The sequence below is a fragment of the Anneissia japonica genome, unplaced genomic scaffold (assembly GCF_011630105.1).
Source record: "Anneissia japonica isolate Jap-2015-1 unplaced genomic scaffold, ASM1163010v1 scaffold1889_len2455224_cov183, whole genome shotgun sequence".
NCBI lineage: Eukaryota > Metazoa > Echinodermata > Crinoidea > Comatulida > Comatulidae > Anneissia > Anneissia japonica.
In genome coordinates, this window is record NW_022752980.1 from 363,173 (window position 1) to 383,764 (window position 20,592).

Here is a 20,592-nt window from a genome sequence, read left to right on the forward strand (position 1 = left end):
TGTGTATGAGAGACATATATATATATATATATATATATATATATAACCGAAATTCATTAATTTTACCTGCAGTACATATGTGACATGAAGAATGTGGTGCCCATGTGATTCCGTTGATGCAGGCTCTGTGATTGCTGAGACGAGCAACAGGTGTGCAGGGAACACGCACATCTAAGATGATCACCTGGTTAAAAAAAAAAAAAGTTAACAATGCATTATAGAAAATAAAAGTTAGTAATCTGCTATTCCATAACATAATACAATAGTTATTGTTTTAAAATGACTGAATCGCAGAAAATAATCTATATACAGTACTTGTCACTGAAACTTTAATGTACTTTTTAAGTGTTGTGTAGTCTGTAAATCTAAGAAAATTTCAATTCTTAATCTACATCAAAGGTAGATAAAACTATTTAAAATATTAATCAATATCACTCAACTCGAGTGAGAATTGAAGACACAGTGCATGTTTAGATGTGCAATTTAGTTTTAAAATAGCAATTGAGATTGATTTGACAATATGTTTAGGGGTGGGGGCACTGAGAATAAAAATGATCTGTAGCCATAGAATTTGATGTAACCCAAGGAACAATTAACAAATTAAAGTTAAAAAAATGAAGGAATGCAAAGGGGACATATTAGAAAGAAGATCAAGTAGGTCAAGTGAGCTATTGGATTTGGAGTGCATTAAATATGAAGGCATCTTCTATTTAATATATTATCGCAGCACATACTGTAGCTGAATTGAGATAATATGTACAAATAGCATATCAAAATATGAATAAATCTGAGTTACAATTACAAGATATTACAAGACAACAACAGCGGCGGTGGTGGTGGCAGCAGCAGCAGCAGCAACAACAACAAAAACAACAACAACAATACAACAATACAACAACAATAATAATATAAATAATTTCTCTAAATCGGACTTAAGGGGAATATCTTTCGTGTTATTTTCCCCTTAACGTCATGTTATTTTCCCCTTAACTTTGTTTTTCTAATTAATTTCTCCATTGTCTAAAGTTCCCTTAGGTTTTAGTAACATAATAATAATAATATTTTATTTGCTTTTTATTCAACTTGCCACTGAAGTCATAACAAGAAACAGAAGAAATTCTAGTAAGAACGTATCAACAGGTGCAAGCACCTCTAAACTGACACGTTCTCAATGCATATGACCCAACAGCAAAAAAAAAAATAAATAAATAAAGTTGAGAAATAATAATAAAATATCATATTACATGTATACCTCACAAGAATCCATAGCCATGGTGGCCAAGTAGTTAGGATCTTGCTTGTTCCAGCAAAGTCTCAGTAACGGATGATGCTGGGGATCTTCGTATATAATGGTTGAGTGCTCTAAGTGTCGAAGGTCAAACATTCGAACAGATCCATCTGCTCCCACGGAGGCAAACATGTCTCGTCCTCCCCCTGCTCTACTGAAAGCGATATCATACACCTAAACGTACAAAAGGGTGATGAAAATGCCAGATACATTGTTATAGCATCTTACCGGTTTTTTTCCTTTAACTGTTGGCAAAATTGCACATGTGCATGTTAAAGAATGCAGATGTATATCATTTCAGATTTTACATTATATAATTAAAATCTATATTATTATACAATTGAAATACTATTATTATATAATGTAAATTTTAATATATAATATAGAATTTATAGACAAAAAGGCAAAATATTTGGAGAAAAAAAAATGCTGTTGGAAAACATGTTAAATACACAAATTGTTATAAAGTGAAGTTAAATTTTTGAAGTGTGCATTAAAGTATAATAGAGCTTTCAAACAAAACTTGTCCTTTATCAGAGGTAAAGTTTAATATATTTTAGCTGCTCTGGATGGTTTTATAGATTATGACAATAGTATATAAATTTAATAGTAAAGTGTTACAGTGTGGCTTACCTCTTTATCGTGGGCTATTAACTGTGTCTTTACATGTCCAGATACCATGTTTACCCTTCCTAACACCTGCCCTGTCTCCAGACCCCATATAGTGCATGTGGTGTCAATGCTTGATGTACCTAAGAGATTTGGGTCCACTTCGTTCCAATCAAATGACGTCAACGGAGCACAGAAATCCGAGTTTTTATTCTACACAGCAAAATTTAATGGAAACAATTTTGATTAATGATGATTTACTTGGAAATTGGAACATAATAAAAATTGTCTGTTTGCAAAGCGGGCACTCGCTGCGTCCAACCCCGCTCCTTATAAGCGCTAACCGACACGACGCCATCTGCCGATCGTCGGTGGCAGGCTTAACTGATAGTCATTATAATGATCTGATGCATGTGCGTTGTTGCATTCTCCATAGAAACGTGTCAGCCTGCAACCATCAGGCGCAGTGAATGCCCAGCCTTAAACATAACATAGGGTTTAATTTATCCTTATTGAAATTATATTTTTTTTTAAATTAAAAAAAAAACAATTAATGAAGAAGACTCAAAACACCATGATAGTTACTCGGCATAAACCAATTCCTACTGTAAATCTTAATACTTAATTAAAATATATATGGAATGCAACTCTGTGAATGCTGGTGAAGTTTCATAATTGACCAACTTGTACTATATTCTATAGGTTGAGAGCGAAGATTGTTTTCAGCATTATGTGACAAGAGAAAATGCAAATTGCAACAATTGGTTTAAATTATCTTTTTTACTATGGGCTTCACTTTAAACGTTTGAAGTCAATCCATGTACGAAAAGAGATCAAATTGTCGGGAAGAAAAACCCTGAGCACAAAGATAAGTTGAAATGTATTAATATTGTAGAAGAAAAAAGAAAAAAAAAACCCCAGAGCAAAAACAAACATTAATAACGTTTTTCTTTAATATGTAATCTAGTGCATACTGGAGGGATATCCTTGTACACTAGGCTGGAATTTTCAGGCAGAACTGTGAAGAGATGCTTGCGAACTGTATTACAGTTCCTGATACAGTATTTCCTAGCTTTGAAGGAGAAGATCTTGTAGGGTGCACATTCAAAAATCATAATGAATTATTATTAGCACTACCATAAGAATCTGTGTGACTACAGTGAGTGTAGTTTGATATTCCCTGACATATACTGTATTTCTCTCTCTCTTTAGGTACCCTGTCTGGAACAGACATTGGCGATCATGGTTCTCCACTCAAATCTGTTCTCAGCTAACCTTAGAAGGTCATTGTTGTTGCCGTTCTTGGTTAACCATGAGTTCAAACTTCCAATAAAAGTAATTCTTTGTCTACCCCTGCTGCATCTCCCCTCGATCTTCCCCGTGATAGATAGATATTCCAGACCCTTGTGACAGCAGATGTGTCCTAAAAACTGTAGCTGTCTCCATCTTATAGTTTTGATTAATGATCTCTCTAGATTTGCATCATTCAGTACTGATTCATTGGACTTTTTTTCCGTCCATGAAATTCTCATCATTCTTCTTATAAACCACATCTCTGCTGCCTCTAATTTCCTTTCTGTTTCTTTACTGTATTTAAGTTTCATAAAAAAAAAAACTGTATTTGCAGTATCCACAAATTTACAAATTTAACCCTACAGTACATTGTAACTATTGTACTGTATAACTTAGTGCTCGAGTGGTCTTTATGACACCAGAAAATATTTTGTTCACAATCATACAAGCGTACATTATTTAATACCGAGCATTTATTGCCATTCAAAATGTATGGCATGAGAAAAAAAACACACCTGCACTTGAATAATGCATCTAGTGTTATGCCACCACTTTACATGCACCTCGTATGACCTTTTCTCATTTAAGTATGGTAATGTTAAAGAATAATATGTAAGAAGCATGTAAACAAAAAACAAGAGAACAAACACTATACAAAATACAGTACTGTACAGTACTCTCAAACAAAACATTATTATAGGTGGATGGAATGACATGCCATATGTTAACTGTAGCATAAAATGTCAACAGCATACTGTAGCTCTTTTAAAATACGTCACTAAAACAAGATTGAGTATGCCACATTATAAGGAGGCATTAAAATATCTATTGCTTATTATATAGGAATTAGCACTAATTGCCTCCATTATGCAAGATGAGTATGGTATTTTGAGAAAGCACTTTACAAACTCGAGCTTTGTCTAAAAGTGTTTGATGAGCTGTAAAAGGCTCTAAGTCAAATATCAACATCCTCAGCCTCCACTGTACACAAGTCCATCTGATAGTATACCTCATGATAAAATGTGTGTATACTGATAAAACCATTGGCTTATAAAAAATATTTTTTAGGTATGGTTCCTTTGACTAAACATGTACAATTTAATAAGCCATACTGTAAAATCTATTGAAATATTGTTCAATAATATTTAGGCCTAATTTAAAGTGAATGTTTGTACTTTTATTTTGCAATTATTACTATGAGTAGGCCTATCCAGGGAAATCTATATTTATTTAAATTGTACAGTAGAGCATGGACACTACTATACATGTTTCAACAATATCAATACAGCAACTACTGTATAGAATGGATCCTGCAATACTGTACAGTATATTTATAAATAACAGATTCTAGTACAGATCCACTACAATTTGAAATTCCATAATATAAAATGTATTCATGTATACCTACCCTTAATGTACAAATTAAACTACGCTAATCCTGTATCAATTTATTAAGACTGAATGAATTTAAATTGCAGCTAAATTGCACGTTTCCCTTTCCAACCAATGATTGTACATTATCGAGGCAAAATAAAAATGATATGTTCATATAATTCAATTTGCCAATTGCTACAATGAATGACCACTTGTATGAAGCACATGCACTAGTTAAGCAAAAGCAATTAAATTTCTGAATTTCAATAGTGACTCATGTACAATGTAACATTAATAACCTTGAAATAAATGTTCCCACAAAGTTATCAATTAAAACCTGAAATTTCTAGCCCATGATATCAAGGAGAAACACACTGAAATGACTATATATATTTAAGACTGTTTTAAAGGAAATCAACGGATTTATTTCACGAAAAATAACTTCTATATAAAACTATGCACTGATAATGATATAGGTAAAAACATTTTCAGGTCATTTAATTGCATGCACCTACCGTACCAACTCACTGTAATTAATCAGATGGCAGTATTTCTGCTTTTGGGACAGGCACAGTGGTGATCAAGTATTCTTAAATACAGGGGGGCCAGGGAGGGACTTTCACAGATGGAGGGTCCATACCACTTCAGCCCCAACAAGGTACAAAATTTATGATTATGGCACAGGTCTACAGAAGATGGCTGGAAATGGGACACTCAAGACTTAAAATTTAAATTTATTATTTTCTTTTTATCTCAATTTTTTTCTATATTATTTAAACATTCAAGGGGGCCCAGGTCGATTTCCCCTTCCCTCTTAAATCCGCCACTGCCCTAATTTCAGAAATGCTGATCTAATATATACTTACATTATTCAGCAGACATTCAAGTCGTGTTTCTGTGTCTGAATGCACTCTCCACACTCTCAGGTAATCCCCACTTGTCGCCACGAGGTCTGGAAACACACCTTTCTGATATAAGAAATCAACAAACAATTTAATCATATTATTGTATATTAATATACGCCGTCATTAAACGTTTAACACATTCGCTGTCAGCGAAGATTATACTCGTCCCACAGGATATTGCTGAGGGCGCTAGGGACGACTCTCGTCTAATCCCGAGTAACATTCTAGCATTTTTACTTCATTGTTTATACATTGTAGAACTACAGATTTAACTGCTGATAGTTCGGAGAATACACACTCTAGACGATAACATACAAATAACGTATGTATTTTTGTTATATGTTGCTGGCAAAAATAAAAGATTGCGGGGGTGACCTCAGAATATATACAGTTACCATACCAACCCATGCAAAAGGCAGACGAGAAAACTCGCACTTGGCAGAGACTATAGAAAGTAGGCCTATTGTCCCATTGCCAGCGACGAGTTTACTCGTCCCCGAAAATTTTCAGCTGCCAATTTATAGATACACAATTTTGATGATATGGTGACTTGATGATATAATAAGAAAGTATGTTTGTTACTAATTACTTGTTTTGGCACACAGCTGTCAACATGTTAAATGTTACAGTAATTTTAAGTCTACCATTTTTTTAAAAACATTGTTATTATTCTCATTTAATTCATTAAATAAATAGTAAAGATTACACTTGTTCAGCATCATTAGAATCATAATCATAAAAAAATCATTTTAGTAATCACATGATGTCTATGCCACTGCCGGCCAATTATTTTATTATAAAGTAAAATAAAGAAATCAAAAGAAATCTAAATTGTATAATCCAATTCAAATTTAAAAAAATTATATTCAATTTTATAAAAAAAATGTTAAATGTTGTTAGCCATGTATACGGAATAACATTGAGCACTTCCTTAAAAAGTAATAAACACTTAAGTACATGGAAATGGTGATTAAATGATGAAGGCAAGAGAAGGTTAAAAGGATTTTTAATTCAGAATCAGTGTCTTTAAACATTCAGCTCGATAAAAATCTAACTTTTAGTCACTAGTGAATGAATTGTAAATGAGTAAAAATGTACTAAATACTCTAATGTTAAAAGGGTATGAAAATGAAAAAATTTAGACCAAATAAAATTGATTTTTAGTTTTACATCTTGAATTTGAAATTCTTTTTTGGTGAGTGTACTGTATTGACTATTAATTTTGCTAATATTCCATTGGTAAACAGCTTGGTAATACTGTACAGTAATAAGAATTGTTTTTTTTTTATATAAAAAAGTAAAATTAATTTTTGTATTTATTCTGAGATTTATGTTTTCAAGTCTTTTTTCTTTGACAACAATCTCTCAGATCGTCACTATTTATATTTTTTATGGAAAAGTCATTTTTTTTCTTTTCAAATTGCAAATAATGAATTTATTTAAGGCTCCGACATTTAATGAAGGCAGGGATGAGAACCTACTGTAGCAATTAATTTTATTTGGTCTTTAACTTAATAAGTATCATGTAAGATTTCAAGATTGATAGTTATTCCTCAAGTGTCTTGTCTGGTGTGATCTACTGTACGTTTACGTGATAATAGGTAGGTAGGATCTATAATTGCAATATTTAGTCTTATTAGCTGGTCATAACACAATATTATACAGATTACTGTACACAAAATTAAACAAACAAATGCACAGCAATTAAAATCTACATGGTACCGTCTCTTTTGAATCATGAATATTATAATTAAAACATTTGATGACAGATCACTCAATTATAATATTTGAAAATCAATGTGGAATATCAATATTTGTTTTTACCAAATGAGAATGAATACTGTACTGTACATTTTCTCATTGAAACACTCTGTTACTATTTCCTTATTTATTAGGTGGGTTACAATTAGAGTATTGGTGACAAATTAGAATACCAGGCCATATAGTAAAACCGTAGCATTGATAAATGTGGCAGAGACAGGCCAAACCAGTCACTTGTCGCAAAATATCAATTTTAGTTATTAAATACAGAAAGAGCTGTAGAATGGTAAAAAAATCATTTAAATCCGACCTTTCCTTATGAAGTTTACAAGCGTTTAAACATACAGCTGTTTAAAGAACAATATTTGACAAATCAGTTTATGATTTTGGGCATTTCTCAGGCAGAAAACTTCACCGAACTGTTAAAAATTGTTGTTTAACATTGAAAATGGGGGAATATAATAATAATAATAAATAATAAATTGGAGAATTTGTATAGCGCCTGTTACAAAAAATTATTTGTCACTTGCGCTTAAAGATAAAAGAGCATATCAAGATGTATAGATAAGGATTGTTTAGTACAATAAAATATATTTCAAAAGTTTTGAAATTTCAGCATGTTTTGGCCATTATCTCTGAAAAACTATTTGCGAAGAGTGACTGGTTTGGCTTATGACTTTCCAAACTTAAAACAAATCACCAGGCTGAGGCCCAGAGCCAACACCACCACCACCCCTTCCACCCCACAAAAAAACAAAAACAAAAAAACTTCAAAATGTCAAATTTTTTTCGCTCGCAAATGCACCTCGCATCGAAAATTCTGTCTACACTACAAAATCAAATACTGGTACATAAACACTTATTATGATTATTGCCTGATAATTTGAAGGCCAGCAGGCATACATCCATCAAAATTCCACTAACTTAAGGTATTCTGGTTGCCATTTACATTTCCACGACAAGGACTAAAGTCTTTAGCTTCTCATAATCCCATAATTATCTTTTTCATTCAACCGGAGTGTCTGCTATTTAATGCAGATCTTTCATATTATATTTATGCACTCCTAATTCACATTGCATATTTTTGTATGTACTGTAGCCTATATAGTGAGCTCTCATGTTTTGATGTTTTCAATTGGAAATGTAATCTTGTGACCCAGCATGTGCCTGACTTTCCTCAGACACTGACTGGTATACAGTACTGTATGTTTACATTCTTTGTGAAACTTTCCAGTTTTTTTGAATAAAGCATGGAATGAATAGATTTGGCTGGAGAGGCACTCATGTTAACCTGGGAATAGGTGTTCAGTGAAAATGAGTGTTAAATTGGTAACTGTTAGCATTGAAATTAAAGGAACTGGGGGAAGATAGGAACTCACACTATCTGGAATCCACATGATTTTGGTTGTTGGGTACGGATGATCAAATGTACTCTTGCTCTGGAATTCTGATGTTTCTTCATTCAAGGCGACAATTTGTACCTAGAATATGATAAAATCTCCTCATAAATCAAACATCATTTGTATGAAATGTTCCAAAGCGATTATATTTAATACTATTAGACTGCATAATATTCCCGCTTTGTACAGTATGACTTACCTTGGGATAATTTACAATTATCAACATTTTCACAAGTGACAAAATTGTACAATTATTTATATTCATGAAAATGATGATTTAAAATAACATGTAATATATGAAATAATAGATGTTAATGATGAATTCAAATGCAACTATGGATTTAATAACACATTTCTATGTAATCAAGTACAGCGCTTTAGTTGACTTCACAAAAATGGAGAATGGTATTGCAATATCAACATCTTATATGTTGAATTCTACTGTATCTTCTGCTTTCCATGGAGGAAGTAAAAAAAGAATTTAATCAAGGTGACAGTGGTATGCTGGTTAGTGGTATGGCTATTAATAATAGCTACAGTTGAACTTGCCTAAAATTTGAATCCAAAATGACATTGAAAAATTCTTCAACAACTTAGATAAAATTTGACTTTAGATTGTTAATTAATAGAAAACACAACAATTTGCCAACTGTAAAATAAGATATTTGAGTATAAAGGCAAAGTAGACTTGGGCAAGTTTAACATATTACAAACAATCAACTTATTTTTTTTTTATACTTATTGCAAATCTAAGGGTTATTCACTAAACAATAAACCAAATGTATTAATATCATATATAAGAGCAGCTTATATTGGTCGGCTATGGTGGTGGTAGCCAATTGTGCACTGAACCGTGGAGATCTCTGGTCCCTGGTTCAATTTTATCTGCTGCTTTCAATGCAGGGGGTAAAAAGAAGATTCAGTAGTGCATCATCTTTTGGATGAGATGTCTATTGATTGAGTGCAACCAATATGGTCTAGGCCTAAGCCTACTGTCCCCTTCTGGTGGTGTACTAACTAATTCACCACCAGAAGGACCCTACTAGAAATTAGAAATAAAGTCCTCTGACTTTTATCCATTATATTTGATATTCTTTTTGATAACAGCAGGTCAAAACGGCAATAAAACGAAACGACAATGACCGAAACAGCAATAACCAAAACGGCAATGAACCAAAATGGCAATGATAAGTACCAAAACGGCAACAGACCAAAACGGCAATGACAAGTACCAAAACGGCAATAGGAAATGCATAGACCAAAATGGCAAAGTAGCAAAATCAATGTCAAGATTTGGTAAGACTAGCTGCACAATTTTCTGAATCGTTTTGAAATTGTCCCGACAGGCAAATCGAATACTGCCATGGGCTCTTTTCCCACTTTTAATGTTCACAATTTTTTTTTATATTTAATGACTGTAGAGTACACATTTATGGCAAATTATTTAAATGCTTCATTTTGTCTATATTTTAAAGTTTTATTAATTATTGTTTTTTTTTTCATCATTATCATTATTATTATTTTTTTTTACTATTATTATTATTATTATTATTTATTGTTGTCGTAATTGTTATTGTTGTTGTTGTCGTTCTTTTACATTTCTTTTTCTATGGCAATTTAGCCTAATTTAATACCGTATTAATCGTTGCACACTTTCATGTTTATACTTGGTTTATTTTTTCGCATTTTTACTTTTAAGGCATAATTGTTTAGCCTGATTTTGTCTGCATTTTACTTTTTAAATGTGAATTAGTAGTGTTGTATAGTTATTGTTATTACAATCAGTGATGGCACCAGGACCTGCCTGACGGAGGGGCTAAAGGCCTCGACGGGGGGGGGGGCCTAGTGGAGCGAATCGAGTCCCACTTGGCTAGGGGCCAGGGAACCGCCTAGAGCCCGAATATTTGACGAATTATGACGAATTTTTATTACTTATTTGATAGGCATCAAGCTACTATAATATGACTTCATGTACAGTAGGCTACGTTTTCTAATGTCGAAATCAGCTTCCAAAACTAAAATATTTTGAATAAAACAAGAAACAAAGAGTATGCAATGTAACCATTTAATTTATTTTCAAATCCTCATTCTTGAGTTTTGAAAGTACAATTCTACATTTTGGAAATTTTGCATGAAATCTGTCACAAACGCTGTCGTCAAGGTCGAGGTTGCTTCCCCTATTATGATGTATTCCAAGCATCATGAGGCTATCCAAATGAGCATTTTTTTCATAGCAGAATGCAAATTATTTGTAATTAGTCTCATTGAACTAATTATTATTATTATTATTATTGTGATGAAAAGTTAACACAAATAGTTTAATGAAAGTAAATAATTTTTTTATTTGTTTATTCCCCGACAAAATATACTCGTCTTCCCCCACGGGGGGGGGGGGGTAGACTATGCTTCCCTGACGGGGTCTATAGTCCTCTCAGCCACCCCCCCCCCTTCTGGCCCCCCCCCACACCGATGAACACATAAGATGGCGATGTTATATTTTGCGTAAATTACAATTGCCAGGACATTCATACCTATTCCCAGCCAAATTTGAAAGAGCCATTTTTTTTTTTTTTTTTTTGCTAAAAATTGAGATACATTCACATACATCGAAGAATTTTACTAATGTTTGCTAAATTAATTTTTTTTTGTGTTTGGTATATATTCAGTTTTTGTCAAAAATTAAAAGTTAACATGTTTTATAGGTCCTAGCCTCCTGGGCCTAGGGAGGCCTAGGCCTAGTCGCCTCCATACTAGCTCCCTATGCCTAGTTTAGCGCCCTCACATTTCAGGTCGGTCTTTTTCGATTCCCATCTTGATTTTGGATGTAAGTCAGAAATTTGCATGTATATTATTTCTAACATTATCGTTCAGAATTCGAGGTCATCTTTCCATTAGATGTAAATTAATGAACAGATATAATTACACAAAATGAAGAAATAGTTCTATTTTATTGAGAATTTGCTTAATTCTATGTTAATTTTTTCGAAAATACGAAGCCTTCGACGACGTTGGCCTAGGCCTAGCCTACAACTACGTATAGAATCGTATTTCGTGGGCTACATACAAGACATTGAGTAGAAGAGAAGCCTAGGCCTAGTGTAGGTAGGCCTAATCGGAAAGGAGTAACAAACCATTCATCATTGCTATAACAAGCAATCTAATAACAAAATGGCTAGGCCAGCCCACCCATCATAGGCTGCTTTACTAAATATTACTAGGACCTACAGTGTACGCCCAGTGTACTTGGATAAATTAAAAAAGGGTAGGGCTAGGCTAGGGTAGGGCTTAGCCTAGGCCTACGCCCTACTTTACCCTAAAGCAAAAACTAGGCCCTATGCCTACGGTACAGTATGGCCGGCCTTAGCCATAATTTAGTAAAGTTTCACGAAGCTATAAATAATAGGCAGTTGCTATTGTTACATTGATACTTGCTTGATAATAGTGGGTCCAGTCTTAAGTTAATGCATTGTTTGTAGTAGGCCTAGAACAAAACATCCCATAATTGCGCAGGGGGTACATCAAAAACTTCTAGCTCAAATTTGTGCAGGAATAGATAGGTGTACGTAACCGTAAGTACTGCTGGTTATATTATTATTATTGAGAGAGAAACTAAGTATAAAGGCTTATTTCTAAGTCTAATTTTTAGCGCAGAGAATAGGCATTTATTCATTCTCCTGACCTGTGCATGCCCTATTTTAGGTCTGCAAACTGGTGTAACAGTAGCCACTGTCTTGAGTATAATATAATCAATAGTATTAGGACTAGGCTATGTTTTTTTTCTCTGATGATTGGAAGTGATGATGTTTTTTTGCAGTAAACCAACATACCAAAATAAAGATGGCTGTCCGACCACTTGTCAAGCCAAAGATTGTCAAGAAGAAGACCAAACACTTTATCCGTCATCAATGTGATAGATATGTGAAGGTTAAGGTATGGAGATTTTTTGTTTTGGACAACAGCAGTGTATATTTAGCCGGTAAAATGCATATTTGTTTGCATGTTCGTGATGAATAATTAAGGGTGCACTGCAATGCAAATGGAGAATAAACACTTTGTAGAACAAAATAGTATACACATTTGTTTACCTAATAATATAGAGTGTGTATAACACAGAATCTTGCTGTCGATTTCATGCCTGTTGAAAATATTAATTTCAATATCCTTTATATGAGGACACTGGTCATCAGATGGCAAGATTTGTGATTACTGTATTACTTGAATCTGCGGCTGTATTCAGATATCGAATTGAAAAATAAAAAAATGTGTACATGTACTGTTACTGAGAGTTACTGCAAATATTTAGGATACTTTAAAACTGACTATGATTTTGTATTTTTATCTTCGTTTCTAGCCAAGTTGGAGGAAGCCGAAGGGTATTGACAACAGAGTCCGTAGGCGGTTCAAGGGTCAGATGCGCATGCCCAAGATCGGTTATGGAAGCAACAAAAAGACAAAACACATGATGCCAGATGGTTTCAAAAAGTTCCTTGTTCATAATGTGAAAGCAAGTATTTTTTTCTTGTTTTTTTTTTTGGTGCTAATGCACTTTCTCTTCCAATGCTGTAGTCATGATTTTTTGTTGTTGCGAGTTTTAAGCATTGCTACAGTTTTTCACATCCAGATTTTAACCCTTAACATACCGGAAATTGTTGTACTTTTTGGATTATCAGCTTCTCCTTTTTTTCTAGGAGGTGACCCTTTGACATTCTTTCTTCAACTTTTTCTGTCAATTTTAGGAGGAAGGATTTCTAGAAAGAAATGTTCCTTATAAAGTTGGCTTTCTTTTGATATATAATATGTAAATTTAGAAATTTGTTCTCCCTGCATTTTTGATGAGTTTCTGACGTTACTCGTTTCCATCCTAGCATAGCCAAGGGCATGGCCTAGCTGCTGCAGTAGGCCTATTGTGGTACTGTAGTATATCACAGCCAAGCCTAGGGCTACATCGTGTAGGAATGCCCTGCCACAAGTGAGATAAGGGTTAACACAAATCTCAGCAGTTTGCAGCATATTTTTAAATTTTCGCAATGACATAACCCTGAAACAAATTTACTTATCACATGCACAAATTAATTTACTTGTCTTCGTTTAGTCGAAAATTCTTTATTGGCATCAGTGGACATACAACTTTGATGAGGAGACCTTTTCTGTAGCTCAAACAATGCAACCTATAAATTTATATCATACACTTATTTTTAAAAAATTAGTTACTAATTAACAATGTAATAAAATAGATAATTTGCAAAAACATTACGTATATATATTTTTATGATTTTCTTTTTATGAATGAATGGGTCATTAATTTGTATATGTTTTATTTTTTTGTTTTTGTTTTAGGAATTGGAAGTACTCATGATGTCAAACAGGACATATGCCGCTGAGGTGGCCCATAACGTTTCCGCTCGCAAACGTAAACTCATCGTTGAACGTGCCCAGCAACTAGCAATCAAAGTAACAAATGCTCACGCCAGGCTGCGAAGCGAGGAGAATGAGTAGATACAAAGAATGTTACTTTTAATTTGAGAGGAAAAGATAATAAAACATTGTAAAAAATACACAGTAAAAATTTATTTTGTGGTGTTTCATCGGTTTTCATCTCCTAATATAAAAAATCAAATTTGCAGGATATTTTTGTTTTGAGTTTAAAGGTTGTGGTTTAAAGTCAGGCTCCAGTGGAAAAAAATGTTGATAAGTTGTACAACTGATTTTTTTAAGAGACATATTTTCGGATATTTAAAAACCGGGGGAGGGGGGGGGAGAGGTAGAAAAGGTGTGGTTATCCCCCTTTTTGACCCAGTTTTTAAATACTCATAAATCTTACCTCATTAACCGTTCAGAGTTTTTTTATCAAATATGATTTTTGTGTCATTAAAAAATAATCAGTCATACAACATATCGCCTTTTTTCTTTTCTGGAGCCTAACTCAGTATCATATTGCAGAATTAAGGAGCTTTCCATTTGTACGACGCTACAACGGAATCACAGTCAGGCGTGACCGTCCTACCCGGCATCCTACGTTATCTGCATACATACATTTGGCCAAAATTGTGTTCCAGAATCTGCGCGACGAGGTGACCTTAACGTTTTCGCATACGCAGATGACTTTTAATGACGTCATTACGTTTTACGTCTTAACGTCGTCGTGCAACCGAAAGCTCCCTATTGCCAAAGTCAGGCTAGCACTTTGTACCTGAAAAGAAAGGTGCTATATATGCCGGGATTGATAAAATGTGATCAAAGATAAAATTTTGAAATGATTTCATACCATGGACATGGAATATGCATTGTACAGAACGTTGTACAGTAAGGAGCAACTGAAGCTTCTTGAATAACATTCGATATCTTAAATGTCTACCTCAACATATAAGTCAACATAATGAACCTGCAAAATACCTAAATGAATATTGAATTACCTTTGTTTATTACAGTAAGTCGATTGATTCATGTCACCTAAATTTAAAACATTTCCAAATACAGGATGAATATCAGTAAATTACTGAAAACCTTTGCAGTAGATATTTAGGCGGTAAAATTGGATTGCACGAAATTTTCGTGATGGTTAACGAGGGCGCACTTTCTTTAAGCCTAGCCTTATGAATGGGCAAATTCGAGGTGTAGCTGACAAAATTAACACAAAATTTTTGTTGAATCTGTCCCAAAAGTTCTTTGACACTTTGAAGCAATGCTCCCAGAGGGGGAAAAGTTGATATGTTGATAACTGATTTTTTGAAAGACACAAAAAGTGTGTTTGAGGTAAAACTCTGGAACGGTTAATGAGATACACATTTTTGAATGTTTGAAAACGGTAAAACAAAAGGTGGTTACGCACCCTTTCTCCAGTTTTAAATATTCCAAAATCTGTACCGCACATTACTAACCGTTCCCGAGTTTTACGTCAAACACCCTCGAGTCTTGTACAACACTAAACAATTTTTCCCCTCCGGATTCTGACTTTATCAAAAGTACTGTATTTAGTTATGTTTTTTTTAGTTTGTGGTTGAGTGTGATGTGTGCGTGTGTAAGTTATAGTGAGTGAACATGTAACTGACCACATGGATTCAGATACTACACCGCAGGTATTAATCCCGGATGACAACTTGATAAATGTCAATAGTCTAGTCAGACTGTTCTTGTACTAAATAGAATTGAAGAGATCAACGCAGGCTTAAATGGATGTAACAATATCTTCTTGTGTGATATTATTGAATGCTTTCTTTGTAAATTTACATTCCTTTGGTGTAATGCAAAAAGGAAATATTCTACACGCAAAAAATATTAGCCGGCCTCATGAAAACAACTAAAAATGTCAAAATTTCAACATCCGGGTAAAACTAAAAACATTCTTTACAAAGAGTTATTTTTTAGAAATTGCAAGACCACATTGAGACGTGACAAACATAATATTAACTACAAAGACCTAACAATTGACGAGTGAGAGAACGATACAGTCCCAACAGGTTAATGAACCTCAAATAATATAAGATATACGGTGGCCCATAAGTGTCACGGCAACAACTTTGGAAATGTCACGGCCACATTTTTGAGGTTCACGGCAACAACTTTTGAAACCTCACGGCACACTTTAAAAAGTCACGGCATACTTTCAAAATTCACCGCATACTTTTAAAAACTACGGCATACTTTCAAAATTCACTGCACACTGTGAGGCTCACATTGGAAATGATAGGAATTTAAATTCTTAAAACGTTTGGCCGCCGGTGGGATGGGTGTTGCTAAATGCAACCACTTCAGCCTGGGCTACATAGCTATCGGACTAGGAGACCTAACCAATGCCCAGTCCAGCTACCCGATCATGGTAGTAGTTTAGGCCTCATTCACTTTTACGGTAAAAGCTAGGCCTATGAAAAATGACCTTGTCCTAAGCCCCCTTCTCTCTATGCCTGGCTACTGAAGAATCTTGTACTGAATTATTATCTAATAAATAACTTTACATTACAATACAGACATGGGAAAAGTAAATAGGCCTATCATTAATTATTATTAACTTCCGTCTCCCCTTATTTCTAGAATATAGGCCTATTATAGCCATGGCAATTTTGTTTAAAAGCAAGGGAAAAAATAAATATGATCAATCTTAATTTAGCAGTCACACAAACACACACACGCTTGATGGTTAGTAAACGGCAAACTGTCGACGCACATTAGCAGTTAGGATCAAGGCCTGAAAGAAGATCAGCAATCATGTTGTAAAATTTGTAATTTCGATTTAGGCCTATTAGACCCATTGTCTATTCCAGTATAATTGTTCATCCGATTAAAATTGGAAAATTCATAGACTGAGTACCGTATTTTATTGTAGTAACCTGTGAAGTAGTATTATTCTGATTAAACCATTATTGTTTTCATTTCTTTCTTTTTTTATGATGACGGCTTCCCTACCCCTAAAATATGACAAGCTATAGGCCTATGTATTATTTTACTCTTTGCATTGATGATATTCCAGGGATCCTGATTTTGAAAAAAAACCAAAAAAAAAAACAACGAAAAACAGGTACGTAGGCTAGCTAACTTATTATCTTGTCTTACTGTTTTGCACGTTACTGTATTTTGCTATGCCGCGTGATTACCAGCTCCCCCAACCTCTTAAAAAAAAAAAAATAACAAAAAAAAAATAAAATAAATAAAACAACCACTTCAGTCCAGAGCGTGGCTACTTATGGTGAGGACACGAAAATTGCCATGTCTACAAGTATATTCTACAAAAGAAAGGGTGACGGAAAGCTAATAAGTAATGTTTGTATTGTACTCTATAAAAGTATAAAAGTTATTTATTAAATAATAATTAATATTCAGTACAGGATTCGATTTTCAGTAGCCAAGCCTTGGGAAGATGCCTTAAGCCGCGGGTGTGTGGGAGGCTGGTAATCACACGGCTTAGCAAAATACAGTGACCGTATACTAAGACAATATAATAAGGTAGTTAGTTTATGTACCTTTATTTGTTATTTGTTTTTGCTTCTGTTTTGTTTTTCAAAATTAGGAACCCTGGAATGTCAGTAATGCAAAGAGTAAAGTAATACAAGGCCTACAGCTTGTCTTATTTTACGGGTAGGGAGGCCGTAATCATTGAAAAAAAAATGAAAACAATAATTATGGTCTAATAAGGATAATACTTCACAGACTAATACAATGAAATACCCAGTTTATGAATTTTCCAATTTTAATCGGATGAACAATTCACTGGAAGGGACAATGGGTCTAATAAATCAAAATTAAAATTTTTTACAACATGATTGCTGATCTTTTCAGGCCATGATCCTTACTAAGGCGTGTCGCCTGTTTGCCCTTTCATAACCATCATGCGTCGAGGGTGTTTATGTGTGATTGTTGAAGTTAAGATTTATCATATTCATATATTATATTTATTTATTTCATTGCTTTTAACAAAACTGCCATGACTATAATAATAGGCCTATATTCTAGAAAAAAGGGGTGACGGAATGTTAATACAGTAAATGATATTAAATTTGTCCATGTCTGTATTGTAATGTAATTGCATAAAAGTTATTATTAAATAATACCGGTAATTCAGTTAGGATTCTTCAGTAGCCAGGCATAGAGAGAAGGGGCCTAGGCCAGGGTCATATTCTGCATAGGCCTAACTTAACGTGAAAGAGAATGAGGCCTAGACTAGTGTGACCTGGGTAGGTGGACTGGGCATTGTCTAGGTCTCCTAGTCCGACTTATAGCCTATAGCCCATGCTGGTTGTATTTAGTAACTCCTTCCCACCGGCGGCCAGAAGTTTTAAGAAATTTCTATCACTTCCGCCGTGAGACAACCAATTCCGCCTTGAACCTCACAGCGGAAGTTGTACTTTCCACGGCTGAAGTTGTTTGAAGTTGTGATTTTAAAAGTAGTTGCCGTGAATTTTGAAAGTGTGCCGTGGGTTTTTTATAGTGTGCAGTGAATTTTGAAAGTGTGCCGTTGTTTTTAAAAGTGTGCGGTGAATTTTGAAAGTATGCCGTGCCTTTTTAAAGTGTGCCGTGTGGTTTTAAAAGTTGTTGCCGTGAACTTCGAAAATGTGGCCGTGGCATTTCTGAAGTTGTTGCCGTGACACTTATGGGCCACCGTACAGATACCCAACCGCGAGAATGCTTTCGTTATGATGTTCACAAATGCTGCCCAACCTCCAAAACTGAATATTTAATTAAATACATAGTCGCAGCGGCCGCACCGTATTTAATAAATGTGAGCTGTCGTGATATGATAAGTCCTGTAAAAAAAAAAAGAGTTTTTGATATGTAGATCAAGCTTTATTTTGATCTTGATTAAGGTTCCTAGGTTGAGTACAACTGGTGGAGTAAGATCTTTTAAAGTTCAGATGCCTACAAAATATTTAAGAAAATTGTCTCTACAGATAAACTGATACATTTTTTGTTGGTTTTTCCTATCAATTCTGAAAAATAGCTTTAAAATGTGCCTCAAAAACACATTTACCTTGGTAACTCAACATATGTTGCCATTAAATATACATTTACTTTATCTGAAACACTGAAACCCGCCCAATTATTATCAAAATATCATTTTGGTTATATTTTTTTTGAATACTATAATAATATCAAATTTACCTAGCGTAACCACACTACTCATTTGTTAACGACACCTCAAAAATCTCGTGGATAGCAGTTTTGCATGGTTACTTATACCATCTTTCGAGACGAGTAGGGTGTTACCCCGTGGTCCACTCGGCTTCTGTCGTGGACAGATGAAGTGCGCCGGTTTACCGGCTGCAGAGGACATGAAGCGACCCTCAGGGGAGGAGAAAGTTATTGAAAGTGCAACATGTCCACGCACCACAAGCAACGGTTGTTGGAATGGCGCAATATAGGCCTACTATGGAACGATTTAATTTGATTTTTGATAATGTGTGAGGTGTTGAGACAACGTTGCAGTGACTTTTACAACGTTCTTTATTCATAAAATACTATATAATACCGGTACTTATGTGTGGTTCTATTATGGTTCTACAAAAAAAAACCAAACTGCAATGTTTCGAAAATTCGTTCGGTTATAACGCAATAATCCTGGTAGATGGGATAAATATTTGATAAGAAGAGGAATGAAAGGGAAAAGATAGAAAAGGCGAAAGGAATTATATAAAAATAAAAGAGAGCAGACGGGAAGAAAGAGGAAAGTAAAAATGAGAAGCAAGAAGGAACAGAAACGAAACAAGAGAAATTCATTATTTAATATCGGTTTAGATTTATGTTCAAATTCAAAGATAGACGACCAAGTCTGTCAAATAAAATTAAATTTAATCTGCAATATAAAGCAATAAATAATAATGAAAAATAAATACTGTATCATTAGCTATGGATGCATAAGAAATATAAATGCCACCCAGATTGACCACCTCCACCACCACCACCACTGACCATGCTACACGAAAATTGTTGGTATGATAGTCCTATTTTTCGTCATTTTCTAAAACGTCTAGAGTTTGCGTCCAAAATGTTTACAATAGTACAGTACTGTAACAACGTGAATTACACTTGTTTTCATTTTACAAAATTATTTAATTGCATTTCTACATGGGCCCCTATTAAAGACCTGTATAATAGTCGGTTATCCCTTTATTTATTTGTTGAATATAAATAAATATTTAATTGATCTAGGTCTATTTGATGAAATACATATATTTAATGAATCAATAAAAATTATTATATATAACATATTGAGATAACCTGATGTTACATCAAGTCATAAAAACCTCATAAAAAGACATCAGTAGTTGTCACTTATATAGTGTATGAAACCAGATAGACCGGGAGCCCAGAAGATTTAATCATGTGAAGAGAGACAAAAGGTTTGATGGTCTGGTCATGGTAGTATAGGGCCAAGACACAATATTCAGTATTGCTGCCGGGGCGCATCCTGTACAAGCGGGCACATCTCACATATATATACATATATACATGTATATATACACATATATACACA

General features: G+C 34.1%; 2 protein-coding genes across 2 annotated transcripts in view; one reads left to right on the top strand and one right to left on the bottom strand.

Annotated features, from left to right (window-relative positions):
* Positions 1 to 8,757, bottom strand: part of LOC117122577 (DDB1- and CUL4-associated factor 7) — a 10,547-nt gene extending 1,790 nt beyond the window's left edge. Inside the window, exons 1-5 of the mRNA XM_033268197.1 lie at positions 8,610 to 8,757; positions 5,431 to 5,532; positions 1,922 to 2,110; positions 1,253 to 1,462; positions 67 to 184 (exon numbers count right to left, since the gene is read on the bottom strand). Of these exons, the coding sequence (XP_033124088.1) occupies positions 67 to 184; positions 1,253 to 1,462; positions 1,922 to 2,110; positions 5,431 to 5,532; positions 8,610 to 8,627 (637 nt within the window). The 5' untranslated portion in view covers positions 8,628 to 8,757. The remainder of the gene's footprint in view (positions 1 to 66; positions 185 to 1,252; positions 1,463 to 1,921; positions 2,111 to 5,430; positions 5,533 to 8,609) is intronic.
* Positions 8,758 to 11,375: 2,618 nt separating this feature from the next.
* Positions 11,376 to 14,196, top strand: LOC117122582 (60S ribosomal protein L32-like). Its single transcript, XM_033268202.1, has 4 exons — positions 11,376 to 11,454; positions 12,445 to 12,560; positions 12,982 to 13,134; positions 13,968 to 14,196. Exons 1-4 carry the CDS (start codon positions 11,391 to 11,393, stop codon positions 14,124 to 14,126), a joined length of 492 nt encoding a protein of 163 aa, XP_033124093.1. The 5' UTR covers positions 11,376 to 11,390; the 3' UTR covers positions 14,127 to 14,196.
* Positions 14,197 to 20,592: the final 6,396 nt, after the last annotated feature.

Excerpts from the sequence above, each read along its gene's own strand:
- LOC117122582 (XM_033268202.1), top strand. The coding sequence starts at position 11,391 with ATGCCTAGTTTAGCGCCCTCACATTTCAGGTCGGTCTTTTTCGATTCC. Across the intron at positions 12,561-12,981 it reads ATAGATATGTGAAGGTTAAG|CCAAGTTGGAGGAAGCCGAA; the intron begins GTATGGAGATTT and ends CTTCGTTTCTAG. Across the intron at positions 13,135-13,967 it reads TCCTTGTTCATAATGTGAAA|GAATTGGAAGTACTCATGAT; the intron begins GCAAGTATTTTT and ends TTTTTGTTTTAG.